Source organism: Rutidosis leptorrhynchoides, chromosome 4 (genome assembly GCF_046630445.1).
Source record: "Rutidosis leptorrhynchoides isolate AG116_Rl617_1_P2 chromosome 4, CSIRO_AGI_Rlap_v1, whole genome shotgun sequence".
NCBI lineage: Eukaryota > Viridiplantae > Streptophyta > Magnoliopsida > Asterales > Asteraceae > Rutidosis > Rutidosis leptorrhynchoides.
This window is the reverse complement of record NC_092336.1, coordinates 90,222,882-90,241,809: the sequence shown is the minus strand read 5'-3', so window position 1 is coordinate 90,241,809 and position 18,928 is coordinate 90,222,882. Positions and strand designations below refer to the sequence as shown.

At 30.4% G+C, this 18,928-nt stretch overlaps 1 protein-coding gene across 1 annotated transcript; it reads left to right on the top strand.

Annotated features, from left to right (window-relative positions):
- Positions 1–663: 663 nt before the first annotated feature.
- On the top strand, positions 664–3,238 carry LOC139840064 (dihydrodipicolinate reductase-like protein CRR1, chloroplastic). The gene is made up of 10 exons (XM_071830286.1): positions 664–843; positions 922–1,044; positions 1,309–1,383; positions 1,572–1,637; positions 1,716–1,811; positions 1,988–2,104; positions 2,330–2,422; positions 2,508–2,609; positions 2,839–2,925; positions 3,050–3,238. Exons 1-10 carry the CDS (start codon positions 724–726, stop codon positions 3,080–3,082), a joined length of 912 nt encoding a protein of 303 aa, XP_071686387.1. The 5' UTR covers positions 664–723; the 3' UTR covers positions 3,083–3,238.
- The last annotated feature ends 15,690 nt before the right edge of the window (positions 3,239–18,928 follow it).

Genomic DNA, 18,928 nt, shown 5'->3' with positions numbered 1-18,928 from the left:
GGGCTATAATAGTCCAGTGAAAATCTGCATCTTTTTTCTTCTTTAACTCCATGACTTTCTAAATTTTTCAAGTTTAACTGCATTTTTCTTTACAATGATTTCGACCTTAGGCGGACTTATAAATGTAATCTGATTCTATCGCTACATAGTACATAGACTCAAACTAGGCAAGTATTCAGGGCCGTCTCAATGATTTTGAGGCCCTGATCGAGATGTCTAATAATGGACAATATTATAGACATAAAATTTTTTAATACTTATAATTAAAAAGATAATACTACTAAAATTATTAATATAAAAAAGCTTTTAAGAAAAGAGTAACAATTTATTTTATTCACGCATATTGCCATTTTATTATAATTAAACTAATATTTTTTAAAATTTTAGGCCCTTATATTATTTTGGGCCCTGTTAGTTTACACACTCTACACATGTATCGAAGACGTCTCTGCGTATGAGGAGGTTGGCGACTTGGCGTGGGTACTTTATAGTGCCGGTATCCAACAGGGTTTGAGCTTGATACCTCATTGATGAAACAATTGTATTTTATTTACTACTCATATACTATCACTTACAAACAAAACAGCACATGTCATATATGTACAAATGTTACTTTAGCCACATACATATTAAAAACCTCATCTTCAAACTGAAATGAGAAATTCAATAAATACTTGATAAACATTTACATAAAGCTTATCTGCATAGCTTGAAGGAGCAAAAATGGCCGGTCTCAAAATTCAAGCCCACACCATAAGCCACACAACTTCATACTACCACAAAAGTACCAACTCAATTTCCATTTCTTGCTCAATGCAACAGCCTCCTCAAAACAACATCAAGGTAATTTGATTTAATCCATAATCATTAAAACTTTCACCATTGATTATGTCATTATTAATTATTTTGATTTGATGATAGGTGGTCATAAATGGAGCAGCCAAAGAGATTGGAATGGCTTCTGTATTAGCAGTCACAAAAGCTAGAGGAATGGAAATTGTTGGAGCTATCGATTCGCATCTCGTTGGAGAAGATATAGGAAAGGTCTTAATAACTTCCTTAAATCAAAGAAACAAATATTTATGGGTATTGTTTTGTTGTGATAGGTAGTGTTTAGATATGTGTTAGTTATAATGCATAGTGTTGATATTGATGTAATGCTGAAGTTTAATTATGTTAGTTACAATAAAAAGTGGTCTAAGGAGCTGTATGTCTAGTGATATTAAAGGGGCCCACCACCAATCAAGAATTTTGTTAGTCTGTATCAGGCCTTTATATAATATTTGTTTTCCCATTTGTTTCATTAAGGTTTGTGGCATGGAAGAAGCTCTAGAGATACCCATTATTAGTGATCTTACAATGGTACTTGGTTCCATATCTCAGGTAATTAATTAGTCAAAATTACCAGATTTGAAATTAGAAGTCAACCCACATTTTGTTACTGTATTTTTCCTACCAAAAAATAAAATAAAATATCATTTGAAAGCTAAAAATGTCATTTGACTCAAGAACCAACCTTTGTGCAGACAAATACAACACTGGTCTAAATGAAATGTTTTGACTTTTGACAGTCAAAAGCAACATCAGTGGTGGTAGATTTCACCGACCCATCAACAGTTTATGACAATGTCAAACAGGTATGTTTGTTACTCGAATAACATTTTTATAACAAGTTAATTAGATGATTATAATGTTTTTGTAGCCTTAAATAATAGGCAACAGCATTTGGTATGAATAGTGTTGTTTACGTACCACGAATCAAGCCTGAAACCGTAGCAGCATTATCTGCATTCTGTGAAAAAGCCAGCATGGTGAGCACAGGGTGAGATTTTACTAATTCAACGTTACATTTTCTCTAAAAACATTAAGGTGTTGTTTGTTTTTAAGTCTTCAGATCTTATTATGTCTTATGTCTGCGGGCATATCTTCAGACAAAGAACATCTTATAAAACAAACATCACCTAACTTTCAAAATGTTGCTTGTCAGGGTTGTTTGATTGCACCAACGTTGTCCATAGGATCGATACTGCTCCAGCAAGCTGCAATTTCAGCTTCTTTCCATTATAAAAATGTGGAGATTGTTGAATCTAAAGCTAACAAAGGAGTAAGTCCTTTACTAGAACAACCACTTTGTTTGAAATACAGGTGTAAAATGGGCGGGTTGGACTTATTGAACTGTCAGTTACAAATAGATCGAGTTGAAACAAGTAATTATTAATGCATGAACTATGATTACAGAAGCTATATGCATTATATTTGATTATTAGATTAATAGTATTATTATATATCATCATCATCATTCAGAATTAAAATAATTGGTGATGGGCAGGCGTTTCCTTCACCAGATGCTATGCAGATAGCCAAAAACCTAACCAACCTCGGGCAACTTTACAATAGAGACGATCTTGATACTAATGAACCGGTAAGATGCAATTCAAATGAGTATTAATGGTCCAATGATGAAAGTTAAACTACTCAAAACTCTAACCCAGATAGTTGTGTAATAGGCAAGAGGGCAACGAGTAGGAGAAGATGGTGTTCGTGTGCATAGTTTAGTTCTTCCGGGACTCGTGTCTAGTACCACAGTTCATTTCTCGGGCCCCGGAGAGGTACTTGGTTGGGGCCTTGATTTTTTTATAAGAGGTTTCATGTTCAAACCGCACTAGCAGTGGGGTGACCAGTGAAAATGGTTGAAAACGGTCATGGATAACCGGTTAGATCGCATACACCTGAGTAAAAAACTCCCATTTCCTGGAAGCCTGAATAGAAAAAATCTTATTCATTTACCCGTTTATACATTTTTCCATAATCTAACGCGTATCATTATTTGTTACATAGATGTATTCAATCAAACACGATATCACGAATGTTGAGTGCCTAATGCCAGGACTTATTTTAGCGATCAGGCAAGTCGTGCGTCTTAAGGTAATTAGACAAAAACATATAAAAGCGCAGTTACATACATTTGGCATCTGATTTTTCTAAGAATGTTTATACATGTGTATTTTCTTTTTGAATTTCTGTTGTTTACGATGTTCTTGATTTGCAGAATCTTGTTTACGGCTTAGAGAAGTTCTTGTAGAGAAGCAGTGTATGGATTTCGCCCATCGAGCTCTCAAACTATGTAACATTTGCGTTATCGGGAATTTTTAAATGAACCGAGCTACATTTTTACCCTAGTACGATTGATATGAGCATGTTTCTACACTAGTTATAATGAAATATATATACTTTGCTAATTACATGAGCAAACTCATTTAAGTATATTTAAAGTTTGAACTTTGAGGTTTAGAGTTAACGACGGTGTCGTGTCCCGCGCATTGCAGCGGAGATGTTGCGATATTCAGTGACTGAAGCTTCTTGTAGCAGTACATAGTTTTGTTAGACCATTTCTAACCGTGACTGTGACGTCAGAGTCAGTTAGTGTACTTTTTGGCCAAAAAGTGCAAACTGAATGTGATTTGGTGATGGGCAGGTTCTGACCTTTTTTAACCGTTGTGTCACTTTTTTGTGTTAAATATTGGGTTGGGTGATGTGGTAAAATCTGATTGGGAATGAGGAGAGAAAAATAAATTAATTATTAAAATATATATTTATTAGATTATTAAAATTCATTCATTGGTCAAAAAGAAAACTCACGGCTCAACAAAATTCGTCACCATGGTGACTAACGGATCTAACGCCCAAGGACTAACGCTGCACTATTTTCGTCAGTTTTCGTCAGACTTTGCCAACTAGGACTGACCTTGCAAACTGACGCTGGGTTGGGTATGGTTTAAGTACATCGAATAGTTATTTGTTACAGCAGTATTATTACATTGGGCCTACCAGCCATCCAAATGCAAAGACATTTAGAAAATAATCATACAACTACTCATGAACTCCACACATAAAAATTGATTTTATATTTTGCAGTCAAATTCCATAGCTAAACAATTCAAATTTTAAACAACTACTTACAATAATAATATAAACTCCTTAAATTAATCTAGGGGCATAACTGTAAATTTATAAAATAAATGTGTACATGGATTAAAAAGTGACGTGTGATTATCACCTCCCATATAAATTCCACCTTTTGCAAGTATTATTTTATTATAGTTTGGTGTTAATTAACTTAACGAATGTTAAAAAAATGACCATCTTGCAAGAAAATGATCTAAGATACAAAGTTGAAGTTTTAACAGACTGAAAGTGTGAATATGAGTTAAAATCCTTTTCTTCAAAAGCTTAACAGCAAGTCATTTGTTCAAATTGTTGAAAATTAAGAAAGTGTCTTTGTGTGTTTGAGACTTTAGCGATTTTAGATGAAACCATTAAAACTTTGAATTTTCTTCATGGAACTTAATCTATGAGTGTAATTGTTGGTGCTGGGATCTTAGATCAAACGTTTATACCTAATTTAGAGGCAGAATACACTAAATTGGGTTGAGTCGAATAAGTTTGACACTTTTGGGATCGAAGAATCAAACCTCTAAGAGATTAGATCGATGCCTAAGGGTGCTATTCGGTTGGGGTAGGTTAGGGACGATTGCAGATGACAAAGAAACGGCTTGGGTGATTAGGGTGTGTAACATGACAATGTAACCCGACATCTCTATATCTACTAATCTGCAGTGATCATCGGGTGATGGTCTATGACCATCGACCGATGGTCCTCGTCCCTCGTCCGATGGTGCCTTTCATCGGGAGATGGTCTGAACTGCCAACAAACGGTTCAAATCACATCATAAGGTTTTGGTTAATAAGATAAACATTAATAATCAATAACCATCATTCAAACGTAATTGTGCATATACAAAATGACTGAAATAAACGTGTCTCGTACATAGAACTAGGAATTACATTAAATGCACCAACAATAATCAACATCTCTAGCACTTGCTAGCACTAGTGGAATCCTATATTCTCCCTTGCTCTTCATAGATTTCAGTGAATTGGGAGTTTTTGTAACCCTAAACCGAAGGTATGTGGTTTTGGTGTTTTAAATCCGAATTTTGATGTTATTGTGATTGGGTTAGTGTTTAATTGGGGTTTTTAACTACATTTAAAGCCTAATTTGAATTTGACAAGTTATGATTTATGGATTAAAAGTTGAGCATAATGATGAACTTGTAAAAAAAAATGCAGATTTTTAGTAGGTTACTTGTTTAATTAAGTTGAAAATTGTAACAGTTATGTTTGACTTAAGGTTTTTGGTTGGATATTGAGTTTTTGACTAGTAATTTCTAGTGATTGTGATAAACAAGGTTGTGATTTTGTGATGATAAGCAAGAAATAAACTGTAAGTAAAGGCTTAGAATGTTAAGTCTTAAAATATCAGTTTTGTTCATGTTTGATCAAGAAATTTGTAAAAGTAAGCTATAATGGGTGATTATATGATGATCGGTTGTGACAACCCAGAAATTTCCGAATAAATTTTAACTTGATCTTCATAAGTTTCCGACACGATAAGCAAAGTCTGTAATGTTGAAATCTCAACAACTTTGAATTGTATTCATATATTCATTTACCCTTCGACTGCTCTTGACGATTCACGAACAACTATGTGTAAATAAATATATATATATATATACATATGTGTGATTATTAAATTGAGATATAAAATATTTAACGGTTTAGTTGCAATGAAAATAAGCTATGAAATCTATTTTATGAACATGGAAACATTATCAAAGTATTGAATGAATAATACTTTACATGAACGTATTTGTTTCGATGTAAGTTTAATATTTTTATCGACGAGATTAAAAGATGATATCAAATGATTGAATTATCAGAAACATTGAATTATGATTACGAGTCTCTGTTGAGAGGTCCACTTTGATTTAGGAAACCTTTCCTTTTTAACGGTATCCGAAATATTTGGTAAAGTAATTTACATGTAAGATTAAATATGTCAATTGACGAAGGTTAGACAAAAGTTAGTGGGATTCTTGTTCAATGTCCTATATATGCGTTAGCTATTTAACTTTCTTATTACTTAATGTGGAAATAAGGTTATGAGATATAAATAACTTAGAAAATAAATATCGACGTTTTATCTTAAAATGATTTCGTACGTTCATTTAACCTTTAAACTTTATCTCCCGCTTCATCAATAATTAGTAATTTAAAAACTCGAAATTTATTATTTTACTTTTCAAAATATGATATAACGATTTCCATTACTTCAACCTTTTGACAAAATGATTCCTAAATATATATTAGTACTAAAATATTTTCAATTTAGAAAGAACTTTATTAAAAGGCGTTATAAGATACTTCGTTAATGAATCTTAAAGAACTTAATTAAAACTTTATATTATAAATTACGAATATATATATACTGTGTTTCAAAAACACAAACGTAATATGACATAATATTTTCTATCATTTAAACGATTATAAATGAGTCTTGAAAAATAATTACTTTGAAAAACTAAATATTAAATAAATATTATAAACTTATATTTTGAGATAAAAATATATATATGTACCTTACAATGTAATGAGATATAATAATAACGTAGTCACAAAACGTTTTGATTTAAAATGATATATTTTGGTGAACAACGAGACATTGAATTATAGAAGAAAATGACCACAACATTCGAATGATTAGGTTACACTGGGAGTGGGTTAGTTATTCATTAACTTAAGTCTATTTATTAATAAAGGTACGTGTCGCGTAACGATTAATACAAGTTTTCTAAGTGTACGAAAAGCCATTCGAAAAACCGGAAGCAAGACATAAGTCGAGTGACAACGTACTAGACTTCGGAACAAAAATTACATTTTTACTATGTACATAAATATAATATAATATATAATAAATTATTTAAATTAAATAAATAAATATAAATTATATATTAGAGTGTCCGCAGCCTCTTGAAAGTGGGATGTGAGCTAGAACTTCCCTTTATGCGGTCGCATGAAATCATTGAAGGAACCCCATACGGTCGTATGGGGTGTGGTTGGGCAAGAGATGCATAAAGTCGCACGTATCTATTTTTCTGGTTCACTCTTCCTCTTCTAAATCTCTCGTACTCTCTCTATATTATATATTTATTATTATTATTATTATTATTATTATTATTATTATTATTATTATTATTATTATTATTATTATTATTATTATTATTATTATTATTAATATTAAGATTATTAATATTAATCTTATTATTATTATTAGTATTATTAGGAGTGATATTATTATGTATTATACATAAAATAATACAATGAGGTTCTGCTCGCATGATTTCAAAATGTGTTTTTCGAGTGGGATAAGGCTAAGGAAATTATGGGTTATAGCTGTGGAGGTGATGGGTATGGTTCATGGGTATGCTCGTAAAGTCAATTTAGTGCTTATCATTTTCCGTTGCGTCTACGTACTTTTCCTGCAATATTGAATCTCAATATTGATACGTGAGTACTCATAATTTAATTTTTATATATATTAATAGTGTATCCCTGACTAGTGCTCGAGTATTTAGGATTATGCATGCTTGTACTTTTGATATTGCCATTAGATAGGTTATGTTGAATTATGAATTAGTTACATATGCGGTTGAAATAAGGTATAAGATATGCATGTCGTTGGAAAGCTAGCGAAAAATTAAGAACTTTTCATTTAGATATCGAATGGTTTCGATGAACGAATTAGAAGTTATAGTCAATTGAATTTTTGAATTATTATTAAAAATGATTATTATTATCGTTGTTGTTATCGTCGTTCTAATTTTTATCTAATTATTATTATTATTATCATTATTATCATCATCATTATTATTATTATTATTATTATTATTATTATCATTTTTAATATAAGTATAATTATTAAAAGAATTTTTATTGTTATTATTATTACTATTATTATCATTATTAATATTATCATTATTATTATTATTTTTATTATTATTATCATTAAAATAATTATTAGTATTATAATTAATGTTATTATAATAATAATAATTATTATTAGTATTATTATCATTAAAAATTGATATTAGTATCATCTAACTATTATGACTAATATTATTATCATTATTATGAATGCGATATAAAAGACGACTAAAAGATATTAAACAAATCAATTAGGAAATAATGAGTATGAGTATCATGATGAAATTAAAATATTATAAGATATTGAATTAGATAAAATTATCGTTCTTATTATTTTTATCATTGTATTATTATTAAAAGTATTATTAATATTAAAACTATCTTTTTTACTAAAATTATCATTTTTAATAGAAATATCATTGTTATTATAAAATATCATTATTATTATCAGCTTAGTACTATTATTAATAAAAATTATCATTTTAACATCTTTTTTAGTAAATATAAATATAGATATTTTATTAGCAGAATAATAATAACTATTATGTGATGACCCGTCCAAATCCATTTGGACGAATACATCATTCATTGATTTCATAGTGAGGTTATGACCTCTATATGATACGTTTTGTAAACATTGCATTCTTTTGAAAAGGCACACCATAAATGAATATCTAATTCCAAGGTCTTTGATATCTGATGATTTCTACATATAGACAATCACCGTAAATAATAGTTTACAATACTACATCCGTTGACAATGCAGTCAAAATAAGATACATGGTGATGATTTTGTGAATGCAAAGTTTTCTCGAATAAAGCATGTATGACTCCATGCACATAGCTTGTATAACGTATAAGCAAACAGCGAAAGACTTCTAGGAACCTGAGAATAAACATGCTTAAAAGTGTCAACACAAAGGTTGGTGAGTTCATAGTTTTAATGTTGCGCATAATCTATATATAAAGGTGGATCACAAGATTTAAGTTGTTTCAACCGAAATGTTTATCAAAATATTCTACAAGATTGAGCACCCTGGTAACTAAACTTAACGTATATATAATTTGTACCCTTTGTATAATCATCTTAATAATACACGCAAACCAACGTGTACGCTTCTCAAATAGCATACGTCCATTAAAAGGCTAGTGCTCTAGCTCGAACGGGGATATCAAGCCCTATGGATCCATATACTACTACTCGTGCCCACCAGTTCTTATAACTGGCAGTTACTAGTTACCAAGGCTAAGGGATTTTCGGTTCAAACTCGGTGTAGAATTTAGTATGTACTTGTGTCCATTGTGTTTAAAATAAAGTGCATGTATTCTCAGCCCAAAAATATAGATTACAAAAGCAATTAAAAAGGGAGCAAATGAAACTCACCTTAGCAGCACATAAGGTCATTCACTGAAATGTGACCGAAACTCGGAATGCAAAATTAATCGTAGATCTCAACCTAGAGAACATATGTTGGTCAATACATGTCTAATAAGCTAGGTTGGGTCATAGTGTATCACAATCCTAATGCTCGAGACCGACATGCAAAAGTTAACAAAAGTCATCTCAAAAGTCAAACTGACCCACTATGATCTTTAGATCGATACATATTTATTAACATAGTATAAGTCTTGATAATTGAACGAATTTATAGTTTATCAAACTCAAAATATTATTTATTTCAGGAGCTATATTATATTTGAATTATCATGGCAATCAAACATGTTTTATTATTTCATATAGTTTTCCAACACTTGTAAAATCAGATTATAGTGTTTATAAAGCTTTAAAACATGATAAGTCAACTTTGATAATTGATCAACAAAACAAAACGTGCCTTATATAGAAATTCATTTACTCGATTAGTAATATTTGAAAATCCAATTTATCAATCTTATAAACAAGTTGTTTAAATATCAATTGCAGATTCCAAAGCAATTTCAATTAATGTTAATCATAATTTAGTTGACTATATCTTTTAATCCGTTCAATGAAATCACGCGATTTCTAAATGAAAAGTTAATAATTTTTCGCCAGCTTTTCAAAAACATGCATATCATATACTTTATATCAGTAGCATATGTATCAAATTCGTGATTCATCATAAACTATCTAACGACAAAATTAAAGCATACAAACATGCATAAACATATATACTCGAGCACTAGACATGGATACACTATTAATATATAAATGATAAGATATGAATGCTCACGTATCAATATTGTGATTCAATATTGTAGGAAAGTACGTAGACGCAACGGAGATGATAAACACTAGGTTTGACTTGCGAACAATACTCATGAACATTACCCATAACCTCCATAGCAACAACCCATAGTTTCCTTAGCTCTATCCCGCTCGCAAAACCCGTTTTGAAATAACTCGCTCATGACCTCGTCGTAGTATTTTATGTATACTACTAAGAATAATACTCATACTACCAAATAATAATAATACGATTAATAATAATATTAATCTTAATAATAATAATAATAATAATAATAATAATAATACTAATAATAATATTAATATTAATTATAAATATATACAGAGAGTTGAGAGATTTAGAGATAGAGTGATCAGAGAAATGAGAAACGAGCTCGCTTTATAGATCTTTCCTGGATTCCATAGCCATGCGATCGCATGGCTATCAAGCCACATTCCCATGAGATCGCATGGGACTAGATTACAGCTCATAATTGATTTATCGTGTAGCTTGTCGACATATTATTTAAATATATATAATATATTTAATTTATATAATTAATTATATATTATATTATATTCACGTGCATAGTTGACTTGTAATTTTTGGTCCATTGACTCGTACATTGTCACTCGAATTATGTCCCGGTTCCGGTTTTTCGAATGCATTTTCGTATGCTTAGAAAACTAGTACTTTTCATTATGCGACGTGTACCTTTATCAAAAATTAAACTTAATCATTGATAAACTATATCATTCGAAGTGTAGCTTTAATCAATTAAGTGTTTTGGTTATTTGCTTCTATAAATCATCGTCTCTTAGTATATACATATACATATATACATTTTCATTTTGAAATAGTTTTTACTGTAGCAAATAGTGATTTTCGAAAACACTGTAGCTTTTCGGGCACTGTAGCAATTCGAAAATACTGTAGCAAATTAGTGTTTTACTGGTTCATCTTAAATGTTTTAGTTAACTTATCTAAATATTAATCGAATCAATAATCGAATGTTACTATCGTTTACTAAATAACTTGAAATCATATATATATATATGCACATTAAGTTATATATATATTGTTCGTGAATCGTCGAGAACAGTCAAAGAATAATTGATTACATGAATATAGTTCCAAAACTTTCGTGACTCAACATTACAGACTTTGCTTATCGTGTCGAAAACATTAAATCATTTAAAGATAAAGTTTAAATTTGGTCAAAAATTTCCGGGTTGTCACATATTATTACAAAATAATACAACTTCTAATTATTATTGTTATTATCGATATTATTTTATCAAATAAATATGTAATACAAAGATATTTTATTACACGTAATATATTTACATTAATAATACCTATCATTATATTAAATGAACTTTATACATTTTATTACTTAAGATATATAAAAGTATATTTTTATCATATATAAATTTTAAATATAAATTTTTATTAACAAATGACTTTTATTATTTACTTTCATAGAACCCGTTAAAAATATTAAAAATATATAAAACGAAGATATTTATGTTATATGATAATCATGTATAAATTTTGGAAATCATTTTTGAGTCAAATTGACTTTTATTGACCTTTGCATATTAGTCTCGAGCATTAGGATTGTGGTACACTATGACTTGACCTAATTTGTTAGACAAATATTAACCAACATATATATATATATATATATACATATATACACATATATATATATATATACATATATATATATATATACATATATATATATATGTAATAAATTTAGGTTCGTGAATCCGAGGCCAACCTTGCACTTGTTCAATGACGCTATATGTATTTTACAACGAAATACAGTATGGTGAGTTTCATTATTCCCTTTTTAAATGCTTTTGCAATATATATTTTTGGGACTGAGAATACATGCGCTTTTATAAATGTTTTACGAAATAGACACAAGTAATCGAAACTACATTATATGGTTGAATGATCGAAGCTGAATATGCCCCTTTTGCTTGGTAGCCTTAGAATTAGGAAACCAATATACTAATTGACGCGAATCCTAAAGATAGATCTATTGGGCCTAACAAACCCCATCAAAAGTACCGGATGCTTTAGTACTTCGAATTCGTTTTTATCGTGTCCGATGGATGTCCCGGAATGATAGGGGATATTCTTATATGCATCTTGTTAATGTCGGTTACTAGGTGTTCAATCCATATGAATGAATTTTGTCTCTATGCATGGGACGTATATTTATGAGAAATGGAAATGAAAATCTTGTGGTCTATTAAAATGATGAAAATGATCGTTTATGATAAACTAATGAACTCACCAACCTTTTGGTTGACACTTTAAAGCATGTTTATTCTCAGGTGTTAAAGAAATCTTCCGCTGTGCATTTGCTCATTTTAACTATATTACTTGGAGTCATTCATGGCATATTTCAAAAGACGTTGCATTCAAGTCGTTGAGTTCAGTAAAGATTATGATTAAGTAAATGACAGATTAGATCATTTATAGATGGATATTATGAAATGGTATGCATGCCTGTCAACTTTCGATGAAATGAAAGTTTGTCTTTTAAAACGAATGCAATGTTTATAAAATGTATCATATAGAGGTCAAATACCTCGCGATGTAATCATATGTTATTGTATTCATTCTTATGGATTAGGACGTGTCTTTACATGTGGTATCAGAGTGGTGGTCTTAGCGAACCAGGTCTGTATTAGTGTGTCTAACTGATAGTCGTTAGGATACATTAGTGAGTCTGGACTTCGACCGTGTCTGCATGTCAAAAGTTTTGCTTATCATTTTGTCAGAAATTGCCTGCTTATCATTCTTAGTCTAGACACATCTTATTGCATTGATTTCATGAATAGTGTAAAGACAAAATTCATATCTTAGCGTATCTGCTAATTCATATCTTAGTGTATCTGTTACTGTAAACTCTGCCTGACATATTCCGTAAAATCCTTCGTAATCTACGAAATCTTTTGCTATATATATATATATATATATATATATATATATATATATATATATATATATATATATATATATATATTCTAGGTAATTAGAATACCATCCGATAGCCGAAAAATCATTTCTTAACGAAAAATTCTTTATTCAACCGTACAAAATGGAATTCGTCATTAATTCAAGTCCCTCGGATTCTGAAATGGAATCCCATTCAAGCTCCGAAAGCAGTGTGATCGGAATGGATCAACCAATCAGCCATCAACTATTCTGGATGAATTGGGGATGGGTTCGTAGTCTCCTCAATCATTGGAGACAAGAAGAAGGTGATCCTTTCCATCAATCACATTGTCCTCTTGGTGAAGAACCAGGAGCACTCACCGGCGAACCTGTTCGAAACACCATTTTCTCTCTCATTTTCAGAGTATCTCGTCACGATTATATACTACATCAAATTTTAGATTTCATTTATCCTCTCGTCCGAACCGACAATCACCCCGGTGTAATAGAAGAAGTCAACGAGCTTCGCGCTCGTGTAGTGGCTTTGGAGAATATGGTGCAAAGGTTACAAACACCAGTAGCAGCATCAGCAGCATAAACAGTACCACCATCAGCAACACCAACAGTACATTACCACCACCAACAACAACATCCGCATTCCACAACACAACATCATAATCTGTACCAATGTCATACGCCCTGTACATATCAAGAAATACTGATGCGTTGAAACAATACCTTTATTTATGAACGGATTTGAGTTGTTTTGTTACACGAATTGATTTATTGTATATATGGTATTTTAATAAATTCAGGTTGATTTCACACATATATAGGCAACTGGTCCTATCCGCGTAGTTTAGTTTTATAGGTAAATCCGATTCGTTCCACAGGGAGATGGAGTGTTTAATGGTTTTTAATAGTCTTTGAAGTTAAACTTATTTAAAAGGGGGTTTTGGATTAGGAATTTATATTTAACATAATAATAATAAAATATAACTTAATCTTAATTTAATTGAACTACTTATTAATTAAAATTACAAGATTACATGATTTATAATTATTAACTTAAAAGTGAACTAATATGAAACTATACTAATGGTGATACAACAATTTTATTACTAAATGGTAATTAATAAAACAATAACTTGTAATAAAACTAAATGATTAGAATTTTGTTTTGAGCAATAACATATAATATAAATTTATTTAAATTAACTAAATAATAAGTTTTAATTAAATTAAAAATGAATTATAGGAAATTATAATAATTAAACTAATTATAAATTAATTACTTTAAAATAATAATAAAAGATTTAACTTAAAACTTAGAATTTAAATAAAATTCGTAACAGTGCTAGTACTACACTCACACGTTTCGCGTAGACCTATACGCGATACGCGTATGTTTTTGCAGATACGCGGTTCGTGTGAATATATACGCGATACGCGTATGTTATGTTGGATGTGACAAAACAGTACGTATAAGTTGAAGTATATTTTGAGTTATAATTTTAATTTCAGCTTATTAATACGTAAAAATAATAATAATAAATATTTGCAATATATAAATGGGAGTGTTTACTCAAATGTTTCACCTCTAGATCCATGGATTGTTTTAAAATTAAGCTCTATTAAAATGTTTTAGTATAAAACTTAATATTTTTTTTCTTTCGAATATATATAAAGGTTTAACTAACTAAATTAAATCTCATTTTCATTTGACCTTATTTAGATAGTTTACTATTTCTCAAGTATTTAAATTGAGACCCAATCTAGTTTTGACTTTCACCAAAACCCAAATTATAACGGTTTCCCTTTTTACAATTTCACTATTATATAACTAATGATATTACCCAAACCACAGAACTTTATTTCTAATTTAGTGTTAATAAATTGTTCATAAGTTCGTCTAAATCACTATTAATGTTGAAGCTTAATTTATATAATTAAAATAACTTTCGTTATTTTAATCTAATAAATTAAGTGACAAGGATTAAATATCTAAATACATAATAATGGTTCTTTTAATTAGGCTCAATGTTAAAAATACTTAAGTTACATTTTAATTTTTACAAATGATAACAATCCATTTCACTAGAGGCTCTACATCTAAGCAAACACTAGGGAAATTTAGCTACTCATTATACTAGGGCAAACATAAAAATATAAATATAAAAACATAATAATAACGATAAAAATTGATAACGATAATTTAAATAGGATAAACTTACGAAAATCTTCACTTTCATTTATTTCAAACGGTAGAAAATTACAATAACAACACCCTTTCACTCGCACAATAATACCCTTAATATTGAAACTATCCTAAATATTGAACTTGAAAATTAATTGGAACTGAACTTAAATTATACGGAGTACAAAGATACTAGTAAAATTAATTGGACTTGATATCTCATTACCTTCTATCTCTCTCTGTATGTATCTGTTGGATGTTGTGTACTCTCTGTGTTCATATATTTTTCTTGCACTAGTACTCCGTATTATATTTATCTGAGAGTTGAAGTAGTAGTTGAACTTGAGTGTATATTCTTTTTTAATTCTGTAAGGCTGAAAAGTTGTAATATTAAACCCAAAAGCAACCGTCCCATGTGAACTTGAATCTGGATCTGGTCTCGACAATACGCGCTCCGCGTAAGACTTCACGCGATCCGCGTAAGAACAATAATATTACGCGTTCCGCGTACAGAAGTACGCGATCCGCGTAATTGTAAATCAGTTTTTTTTATTTTTTTGTTTCTATATTTTTTTTCTTTGTTGATACTGTGTTGACGTATATTGACTTGGAACTTTCATATGAACTCTTTTTCTTCGATCATCTTTAACTTTCATTCGAGTAACATTATCTCGATATATATTTGGTTTAAATCCGTCGTTTATCGTCGTTTCTTCAAACTTCAACCTCGCATTTACTTTTGCCGTTTTTCTCGTGAATTATGCATTTGAATGTCTTCATTTCGGTAAAAGCCGATGAAATATAAATGATATTGCGTCGAAATATATGTATGTTTAAATCGATATCAAATACCAACAACAACAAACGATGAAGTATTAATTTATAACTTCATTGAAGAGGAATCTTTGCGGCGATTATGTAATCTCTAAAGTCTTAGATTATTTAATTCTGACCGTAAAGCAGATGAGTAAACGGAGACGGTAGTGTAGAAACTTTGATCGAAAATGGTGCACGATTTACAAGCTAGACTTGTTTTACCAACAACAGTACCATTAGCATCACCAGCACAGTCAGTGCCGTCAGCATCGTCAAAATCAACAGCACCTGTAACATCACAAACTCCGTCAGTTCAAGAATCACTGTGGACATCATTACGAATCAACAACAAATATATTGTATCAACGAGTTATGAAGTATTAACTCATTTCCACCGAAAAGAGTTATATGTATATCTTATATATATAAATCTTTAAACCATAATAAATCTTTCCGTACTAAGCTATTATGTGTGAATCTTAACTACTCGGTTAATTCATATTAATAATATGCAATAATGTACTTCCTTTGTCCGCAACTTAACCGTCGTTAACTAAAATCTCTGTTTTAAATTTAATGAATTCTATCTCATAATAAATCAAATGTATTATTCAAATATATGTTTGATTTTACACTTTCATCATCGATGTACTCGAAACTTTTCAGATAACATCATTCGTACCTTATGAAGTTCACAAGAATTTCACGAACACCAACATCATGCATCAACCAATAACAAAGTATTGATTCATAATATCATTGAAGAAATACTTATGTGATTTCTAAAGTTTTAGGGATTACACAATTCTAGTTTCAACCGTAAATCAATGAGTTTAATTTAATATTAACTCATTAAATCTATGTTACATCTAAAGGAAATATACACATATATATTTTCCTAAAGACTGTAATAAAAATTATTTGTACAAAATACTAATTGTGAAAAAAAAATTTAACGGGTAGGTAATACCCGAGAGAGATATATAAATTCACAATTAATATGTTACATTCTTCGAATCTGATTCAACAATCATCAACTACACTCACTATTTTCTCAACAATACACATTCTTTCATAAAAATCAAAATAACCATACTCATTCAAATTCAATTACATATTCTGATTTTGAAATCGCAGAGTTCAATTCGAGATATAATCGGTATCATCCCTCTTAGATTCCTAAATCTTTCAAAGCTATACTTTGACTTCAAAACTGTGTTAGAACATCATATGTATATTAACGATTACAATCTGCGTTCAAACCCTCCGAAATTCCTAAAGACACTTCAAATAATGAGCAATCGAGATGATGATCCAACCACATGTTACCCACAGTTATGCACCTGAAAAACTCTCGAAACCAAAGTCATAATTTAACACATATCCGTGTCAGACCCTTTGGCATTTATTAGCTAAAATGACTTTTCAATTCCTTTTCAATGTAGCCAGTTTTGTCACAGCTCCAGCAAGTCAACTTCGACTTTTCAGTTGAACTAGTCTTATTATAACCTCGATATATACGTTGCCCTTTCGCCATCATTACTGGGGAACCTTTCATATTCTACCACATTAGCAGTAAAGTTACTAACAACTTCATTACTCAATGGCTTAGGTCTCTCAGAAAAACGATTATATTTGTTCGTTAAAACCCGACCGTATACTCACCCGCATCTTGTAACAAAAACTGACGTACCAATTACCAGGAATTAGCAATCAGTATTTTGAAAGCTCGCAGCATGTCTACGCCAACAGTTATATGTGTACATATAACGGACTTACATACTTCGAATGTGAAGTTTCTGAAAAACACCCCGAATTGCGGAATAGTTCTCGAAATGCTGATGAAGCAGCAAAAACTATAAATGACATTAACAGTAAAAAGTTTGATGATAAAGAATAGTGTGTTGGCAAAGCTCAGAAAAAGAGAAGGTTTGGAACTGGAAAACGTATTGAGCAAAGTATGAAGGAGGCTGTGGACAAATCACAAAGACTAAATCTGCCTTCAAAGAATCCAAATGATTCAGTGTCTGCTGAAGTCTTTAGCGAATATCTTACTCCTTACTTTAAAACCCTTGCGGAAAATATTCTTCATCATCCTCTGATATTAGAAGTCCTAAGATATCATCGTATTTCTCATTATGAATATCCTCCATATTCTGAAGATATTTTTATAATTATTCTTATCTAAAATCATTTATCTCCTCGTGTTATCTGTATCACATCATAAAGGAAACTGTTTAGTTTCTAAATTCTAAAATTTTCGAGTTTAAAATAGGAATATTTTTGAAGTAGTGCTGGGAACTGAAGCATGAGTTAATATAATATAATGACACTTGATCAACGTGATTGATAATGCTAAAAACGAACATATATTTCATAGCATTATCCTTCAAGAAAGACAAGTTTTTAGTTACAATTGTTCTATTTACAAGTGATATTCGTTTAAATAATAAAAGGTGAAGACAAAAGACAGATTCGACGATTTGAAGACGCAAACGACCAAAAAGCTAAAAAGTACAAAGTACAATCAAAGTGGTTCAATTTCTTGATAAGAAACGTCTAAAAATTACAAGAGTACGAGCAGCAAAACGCAAAGTACAAGATATTAAATTGTACGCAAGGACGTTAGAAAATCCGGAACCGGGACCAGAGTCAACTCTCAACGCGCGACGCAACGGACTAAAAATTACAAGTCAACTATGCACATGAATATAATATAATATATAATTAATTCTTAAAATTATATATATATTATATTATATATTAAAACCTTCGGCAACAAGAAAACAAGCAAATGTGAGCTGTCCAAGGGGGCCATGCGATCGCATGGCCTGGCAGTGTTAAATCCATGCGATCGCATGGCAAGAAGTAGCTGGCCACATCTATAAATTTCACAGTTTTCAGCCAATTTATATCGATCCTAATT

Bases quoted from the DNA above. Each gene is read 5' to 3' on its own strand.
- LOC139840064 (XM_071830286.1), top strand. From the start codon at position 724: ATGGCCGGTCTCAAAATTCAAGCCCACACCATAAGCCACACAACTTCA. The intron at 1,045-1,308 runs GTCTTAATAACT...TGTTTCATTAAG, and splicing joins TTGGAGAAGATATAGGAAAG to GTTTGTGGCATGGAAGAAGC. The intron at 1,812-1,987 runs GTGAGCACAGGG...GTTGCTTGTCAG, and splicing joins TCTGTGAAAAAGCCAGCATG to GGTTGTTTGATTGCACCAAC.